The sequence below is a fragment of the Neophocaena asiaeorientalis genome, unplaced genomic scaffold, assembly GCF_003031525.2.
Source record: "Neophocaena asiaeorientalis asiaeorientalis breed wild unplaced genomic scaffold, Neophocaena_asiaeorientalis_V1.1 scaffold177, whole genome shotgun sequence".
Lineage (NCBI taxonomy): Eukaryota > Metazoa > Chordata > Mammalia > Artiodactyla > Phocoenidae > Neophocaena > Neophocaena asiaeorientalis.
Window position 1 is genome coordinate 23,213,766 of NW_020172779.1, and position 7,332 is coordinate 23,221,097.

The 7,332-nt window shown below is 61.4% G+C and overlaps 2 protein-coding genes across 7 annotated transcripts in view; one reads left to right on the plus strand and one right to left on the minus strand.

Annotated features, from left to right (window-relative positions):
• Positions 1–218, minus strand: part of FBXL6 (F-box and leucine rich repeat protein 6) — a 3,387-nt gene extending 3,169 nt beyond the window's left edge. Inside the window, exon 1 of the mRNA XM_024741035.1 lies at positions 6–218. Within this exon, the coding sequence (XP_024596803.1) occupies positions 6–218 (213 nt within the window). The remainder of the gene's footprint in view (positions 1–5) is intronic.
• Positions 1–6,012, plus strand: part of SLC52A2 (solute carrier family 52 member 2) — a 6,267-nt gene extending 255 nt beyond the window's left edge. Inside the window, exons 1-5 of one of the 6 annotated variants that reach the window (XM_024741146.1) lie at positions 1–136; positions 461–701; positions 815–1,682; positions 1,769–1,892; positions 2,001–2,479. In XM_024741146.1, the coding sequence (XP_024596914.1) occupies positions 572–701; positions 815–1,682; positions 1,769–1,892; positions 2,001–2,213 (1,335 nt within the window). In that variant the 5' untranslated portion in view covers positions 1–136; positions 461–571 and the 3' untranslated portion in view covers positions 2,214–2,479. Of the gene's footprint in view, positions 702–814; positions 1,683–1,768; positions 1,893–2,000; positions 2,480–5,670 lie in introns of those variants that run through there. The other 5 variants (XM_024741145.1, XM_024741148.1, XM_024741144.1 and 2 more) reach the window with 5 other exon arrangements.
• The last annotated feature ends 1,320 nt before the right edge of the window (positions 6,013–7,332 follow it).

A 7,332-nucleotide genomic window follows, 5' to 3' on the forward strand; every position in this document is an offset into this window, starting at 1 on the left:
CGCACCGGTCGGCTCTCCGCCGCCCCCGTGATGCAGCGAGGGGCGGTGCCCGCCGTGGCCACATCCCCAGCCCCGACTTGGCTCCGGCTGTCCGGGGTCTCGCAGAAGCCGTAGAGGTGTGCTTGGCGCCTGAGAGGTAGACCTGTCCCGGAGTCCTTGTCCCGTATCCGTGCGGGGTAGTACTTTGGCGGTCTCGGTAGCCCACACCCGAAGATCATCTCCCTCTTTCATCATACTCTCCTGGGCTTCGGCGCCTTCTTGCTTCCCTGCCTGGCGCCGGCCTTTGCTGTGTCGTGACCCCGGCACAGGCTGCCGGTGTGCTTTGTCCCTTCTCCTCCCCATCCCCCACCCCCGGCATTCCCCCCAGTTTCCCTGGTCTTGGCCGTCTGGTCCTCTCCTGACAACGGTTCCGTGTCTTTCCCTTGTGATTCTGCATGCATGTTACTTTCTTTTAAGCTAGACGAAGTCTTCGGTTCCCAGAGGAGCCGAAGCGTCTTTTGTGGACCTACGTGGGGAAAGAAGAGCTGGCTGTGACCTCTGCCCTGTCCTGAAGGCTCCAGCCTTGGGCTAAATGGCAGCACCCCCGCTCGGCCGTCTGGTGCTGACCCACGTGCTGGTAGCCCTCTTTGGCATGGGCTCATGGGCTGCCATCAACGGGATCTGGGTGGAGCTGCCTGTGGTGGTGAAAGACCTCCCGGAGGGTGAGTTCATGTGGGCAGGGGGCGAGGCTACGTGCGGGGGAGGTGGGTTGCAGCTGCTCTCTGGCCCTGCGCATCCTGCCCCTGACACGGCTTCCTCCTTTTTCTCCTTGCAGGTTGGAGTCTCCCCTCTTACCTCTCTGTGCTTGTGGCGCTGGGGAACCTGGGTCTGCTGGTGGTGACCCTGTGGAGGCGGCTGGCCCCGGGCAAGGGCGAGAGGGCCCCCATCCAAGTGGTGCAGGCGCTGAGCGTGGTGGGCACGGCCCTGCTGGCCCCCCTGTGGCCCCACGTGGCAGCAGTGGCGGGGCAGGAGTACTCTGTGGCCTTCCTGGCTCTCTGTTTCGTTCTGGCGCTGGCCTGTTGTGCTTCGAATGTCACGTTCCTGCCCTTCCTGAGCCGCTTGCCGCCTTCCTTCCTGCGGTCCTTCTTCCTGGGTCAGGGCCTCAGTGCCCTGCTGCCCTGTGTGCTGGCCCTAGTGCAGGGTGTGGGTCGCCTCGAGTGCCCACCAACCCCCACCAATGGCACTCCTGGGCCCCCCATTGACTTCCCAGAGCGTTTTCCTGCCAGCACTTTTTTTGGGGTCTTGTCCGCCCTATTAGTCGTTTCAGCTGCCGCCTTTCAGGGTCTCCTGGTGCTGTTGCCGTCACCACCGCCTGTACCCACAGGAGGCCCAGGGCCTGGCCTGCAGGCGGGAGCCCCTGGAGTGGAGGAAGAGGAAGAGGCCTCACCCCTGCGGGAGTCTCCCAGCAAGGCGGCAGGCACCACCCGCAGCCCAGAACCTGCGGCCCATCGGCTGCTCTCCACCCGTGGTGTCTGCCTGCTGGGCCTGCTGGCCGTCACCAATGCTCTGACCAATGGTGTGTTGCCTGCCGTGCAGAGCTATTCCTGCTTGCCCTATGGGCGCCCAGCCTACCACTTGGCTGTGGTGCTGGGCAGTGCTGCCAACCCCCTCGCCTGCTTCCTGGCCATGGGTGTTCTATGCAGGTATATGGGCAGCCCAGGCCACTCAGGGTGGGACTTAGGGGTGAGAGCCTGGGCCTGAGCCCTGAGTTTTTGCTCACCCCTGGCAGGTCCCTGGCAGGGCTGGGCAGTCTCTCCCTGCTGGGCATGCTCTTTGGGGCCTACCTCATGGCGCTGGCAATCCTGAGCCCCTGCCCACCTCTGGTGGGCACCTCTGCAGGCGTGGTCCTTGTGGTAAGTATGTTGGGCCACAGTGAAGCAAAGAGGGTGGCAGTAGGGAGGGGGTTCACCCTAGAGCAGGGGCATCTCACGCTCAGCCTGCTACTGTGTCCACCTTCCCAGGTGGTGTCGTGGGTTCTGTGTCTCGGCGTGTTCTCATACGTGAAGGTGGCTTCCAGCTCCCTGCTGCATGGGGGGGGCCAGCAGTCGTTGCTGGCAGCGGGCGTGGCCATCCAGGTGGGCTCTCTGCTCGGCGCCGTGGCCATGTTCCCTCCCACCAGCATCTACCGTGTGTTCCGCAGCGGGAAGGACTGTGTGGACCCCTGTGGCCCCTAGGCCTGAGCAGGTGGGGACTCCGCTCCACTCCACTTGGCTTCAGGTTGGGGTCGCCACAGTGCCTGCGTGCCCACAGCCCAGGGAGGCCCACCCTACAGGCAGCCTGCTCACGGATGCCTGCGCACTCCACAGGAGGACCTGGCACTGCAGGCCAGGGTTGGGACCACAGAGCAGGCTCGGAGCCAGGGCCCGGCTGGGGATGTGGATTTGGCCCAGGCCCAGGACCTGTGTGGGATTTGTACAATAAAGCGTGTTCATTTCATGAGTTGGAGCTAACCCCAGGAACAACTCTTGCTGTGTAGATAGACCTCCCCTGAGCTAGAGCAGTAGCCTGACCTGTTCAACAGGGGCCTGTCCCACTCCCTGGGGCACTCATAGGTCCTGGGGGTCATAGAACCTCCTTCTAAACACAGATACACATACAGAACTGCCCAGAGGGAGGGTGAAGGCCAGCCCCCAGGGCCTGGAGTGTAGGCCAAGGACCCACACAGGCTACGGCAGTCAGAGGCTGTCTGGTGGGCCGAGCCAGCCAGGCACGAGGGTCAGGCCGCATGGGCTGCCTCGTAGTCGCCGCCTTTGTGGCCTGGGTGTGGCCCACTTACCTGCTGCTTTATGGGAGGATCCTACCGGGGGATTTGTGCCGGGGGCTTGTTGCCAGGTCCTGGCACAGAAAGGGCTCAGCGAGTGGGACTTAGAAGAGACCAAGGTGTGAGGGTCCAGCCGATCTTGGGATTCTTCTGCCCAAGGACGTGGTCCCCTCCCCCAAACCACCAGCCTCGTTTGTAGCTCCTGTGATCAAACCTGCAAAGGCCCCAAACCCTTTATTCACACAGACGCGACAGTGGCTGCCTTTTCCCTGGGCTGCTGGCAGATGGCCCTGGCTCTGAGCAGCCCACGTTCTGTCCCCACCCTGGGACAGCAGTCCAGGCCTTTGCTTGTTGGTGTCTGCAGGGAGCTTAGCGCCAAACACAGGCTGTCCTGCACCGGGGGCTCCCACACACAGGACTGGTGGGGACTGGAGTGCGCCCCGAGCCAGGAGGGCCGGGACGATCTGAGGGGATTCAGGTGGGGCTGCCGCAGGGCCGGGGCCTGGGCTTCTGCTGCCTCCTCTGTGCCTCCTGGGCAGGTGGGGAGCAGAGGCCTGCGGGGGGTGGAACACAGGCTCCCCGGGGGGGCAGGACACCTGAGCCGTGAGCCAGTGTGACTGGCATGGTACTGAGAGCCCATTCTCACAGACAAGGAGCCCTGCTTCCACAGGGGGCCCTGCAGCTGCCAGGGACCGGGCGTGGGCATCGGGGGGAACGGCTCCTGCCCTGCTGGCCAGCCCTCTCCGGATGCTGTTTCTAAGCTTCTGAAGCCGCCTGTCCTTGACTTGGGCTGTGCGGAGGCTTCTCAGGGGCTTCCTCCCCGGCCTTGGCAGGACCGGCTGAGCTGAGGGACTTCCTGGCGGGAGGGAAAGATCCCCAGGCCTTGACCCACCCCCGCCATCAGGCATGTGGTGGGACCAGGCTCCCAGCTGGCCCAGACACAGCCCAGCCCTTAAGGCAGAAGGCCACCGCCCTCCAGGGTGCTAACCACCCGGCCCCCTGACCTGATAGGGCTGGGGAGGGGGGCGCCGGCAGGCGGGTGTGAGCTGTGGAAGCCATCTCTGGAGAGTGGGAGGGAGGAGGCCGAGGGTGTGACGGGGGTGGTGTGGCCCCGGGCCTCCGCGTGCCCTCACCTGGCCTCTGACGCTGCCCCTCACCCCTCCCCTGCCCACCCTGGGACCGGAGGCTGGTGGAGCCTCCCCCCAGTTCCTTCCTGCCTTCCCTCACGTTGGGCATCTGTGGAGCCTCCCCTGCCGGCGTGTGTGTCTGCACCACGTGTGCCAGGCGTGAGGGCCCCGGGAAGCAAGGCACGGTCTCCTGAGGGGGGGTGGCCTTGAGCCCCGGAGGCCAGGACTGCAGGGGTGGCTTGAAGGAGCCCCTGCCCTTTGGCGTCTCCAGGGTCAGCTCCCCGAAGGGAACAAGGCAGGAGCCCAAACAGCCAGGGGAGGAAGACGCCTGGGGTCAAGTCCTAGAGGGCCGCGCGGCACGCCCTTCCCGCTCACGGCGTCATCCGGGCGCGAGGCCAGTGGCTGGGAAGCAGGGCGGCCAGCCACACCAGCCGCTCAGACCTGAGCGTCCCCCCAGGGCCTTATCAGGGCACCCACGCCTCCAGCTGGACAGCAGGTGGCCAGCCACTCAAGCTCACAGCCCTGTCCAAAGGGTCTCTCAGGTCCGGGGCGGTGAGGAACTAGAAGGAGACCCCAGAAGGGAGACGGTGTCCCCTGTGTGAGAACAGAGCTGAGCCACGGGCCCTCTGTGGTCTGTGGCTCAGGTTCTCTCGAAACCAGAGAAGAGCCAGCCAGGGTGTGCCCTGCCACATGCAGCAGCCCCTCCGCAGGTGTGCAGCCACTCCCCCAAGACTGAGAGGGACGAGGCTCACCGGGCTCTGGTTGAGCAAGTAGCGGTGGGGCCTTCACCTTCCTTCAGTAGCGGCTTCGTCAGCCCACCGGGGTCCCTCGGCAGGTGTGGGTTCCGACGCGGGCATGAGTGTGACAACACCTGGGTGAGGGGATGGTCACACCCCTCATCTGCGCCTGTTCAGAGCCCCACTGCCTGACTTGGGGACAAGGGATGAGTCCTTTCAGGGGCTCCCTCCCCTCCATGGATTCAAAGGGACCTCCTCGCTTCTGCGGGGAATGGGCCAGAGGATGGGAGTGTGGGGGTGACTGGGCCTCTGGTGAGGGAGCGGGTGCAGGCTATCAGCAATTCCAGAATCGGCCACTCTCGGACCAGGCCCACACTGGCTTGGGGTGCTGCCCACCTCAGTGGGGTCACGTGCTCTCCACTGCACCTTCCAGGGGCTCAGAGGCCCCTACCATTCTAGTGGGCTGTCAGTCACAGGCCCCTGCCTTCCACCCTTTGGCTGGGTGGGTGCCCAGCTAATCCAGCTGTGGTGCCCACCCTCCTGCCCATGGTGATTGAACTGGGAGCCCTGGGCCTGGGGAGCAAGTCGGGCGCTAACAGAGATTTGCCTCGGGGTGTCAGTCATCCCAAGAGCAATAAAAAACACCCAGACTACTCAGGGTGCACACCAGAGAGTGAAGGCGTCCCAGGGCAAGCAGAGCGAAGGGTGGAGAGAGGCAGAATTCCGAGAGCATTCTGGGATCTCCTGGGTCCAGCTGTAGCCGAAACTAAGCCCCTTGGACTTGCAAGTTATGTGGGCCCACAATTTCTTGCTTAAGTTGAGTTGGTTCTTGTCTGTCACAGCTGCAGGAGTTGTGAAATCCTCTTTCGTCTCCTCTCTGAAGCATTTAGGACTGTTCAGACTTTGCACGCACAGCGCTGGTTAATCTTTCCTTGCCTGGGGGAGAGTTGGTCATTCTCTTGGAGACTCTCCCTGTTGTACTCCCCATGACCCTTCCATCTCCCAGGCCGCCACTCCAGCTCCTGACCAGGGTGCTTCCCTGACCCACTTCCAACCTGCGTAGAAGAGTCTCCTGGACGTCCGACCCTCCGAGAACACCTCAAGCCAGGCCCGTGGGGGAGAAGGCAGGACCTTCCTCGGCAGGACCCCCGGGAGGAGGTTTCTGTCTGCGTAACTGTATGAGCTGAATGAAAGGCAAGTGGCAAAGCAGCCTGGAAATTCCCCTCGTTTTGCAAGAGAGGCAGGAAAGCCGAGCTCTTTAGAACACAGATTGCAAAAGATTCCCTACCTAATCCCTTGTTGACACCCCGAGCCAGCCCTTGATATTATTTACTCGCATCTTTAAAACCACAATGAGGGGCTTCCCTGGTAGCGCAGTGGTTGAGAGTCCGCCTGCCGATGCAGGGGACGCGGGTTCGTGCCCCGGTCCGGGAAGATCCCACATGCCGCGGAGCGGCTGGGCACGTGAGCCACGGCCGCTGAGCCTGCGCGTCCGGAGCCTGTGCTCTGCAACGGGAGAGGCCACAACAGTGAGAGGCCCGCGTACCGCAAAAAAAAAAAAAAAAAACCACAATGAGGTATCACCTCACACCTGTCAGAATGGCCATCATCAAAAGGCAACAAATAACAAGTGTTGGCGAGGATGTGGAGAAAAGCAAGTCCTCGTGCACTGTTGCTGGGAGTGTCGATTGGTGCAGCCACTATGGGAAACAGCGTGGAGGTTCCTCAAAAAATTAAAATAGAGCCACCATATGATCCAGCAATTTCACTTCTGAGTATTTGTCTGAAGAAAACAACACTAAATAGAAAAGATATATGCACCCCTATGTTTATTGCAGCATTATTTACAATAGCCAAGATATGGAAACAACCTATCGGCAGATGAGTGGATAAAGAAGATGTGCTACATATATATAATGGAGTATTACTCAGCCATAGAAAAGTATGAAATCTTGCCGTTTGTGACAACATGGATGGATTTTTTTTTTTTTTTTTTTGGCTGTGTTGGGTCTTCGTTGCTGTGTGCGGGCTTTCTCTAGTTGCGGCGAGTGGGGGCTACTCTTCGTTGCAGTGCGTGGACTTATTGTGGTGGCTCCTCTTGTTGTGGGGCACGGGCTCTAGGCGCATGGGCTTCGGTAGTTGCAGCACGCAGACTCAGTAGTTGCGGCACATGGGCCCTGGAGGGCACAGGCTTCAGTGGTTGTGGCACATGGGCTCAGTAGTTAGGGGGTGCGAGCTCTAGGGTGCGCGGGCTTCAGTAGTTGTGGCACATGGGCTCAGTAGTTGTGGCTCGTGGCCTCTAGAACGAGGCTCAACAGTTGTGGCTCATGGGCTTAGTTGCTCCGCGGCATGTGGGATTTTCCTGGACTGTGGCTCGAACCCGTGTCCCCTGCACTGGCAGGTGGATTCTTAACCACCGTGCCACCAGGGAAGTCCCGACTCTTTTTTGTTTGTTTTTAGATTTTATTATTTTGGCTGTGTTGGATCTTAATTGCGGCACGCGGGATCTTCGTTGAGGCATGTGGGATCTTTTGTTGCGGCGTGCAGTCTTCTCTCTAGTTGTGGCGTGCGGGGTTTCTCTCTCTGGTTGCGGCGCATGGGGTCCAGGGCGCATGGGCTCTCTAGTTGAGGCGGGCAAGCTCAGTAATTGTGGCACGCGGGCTTAGTT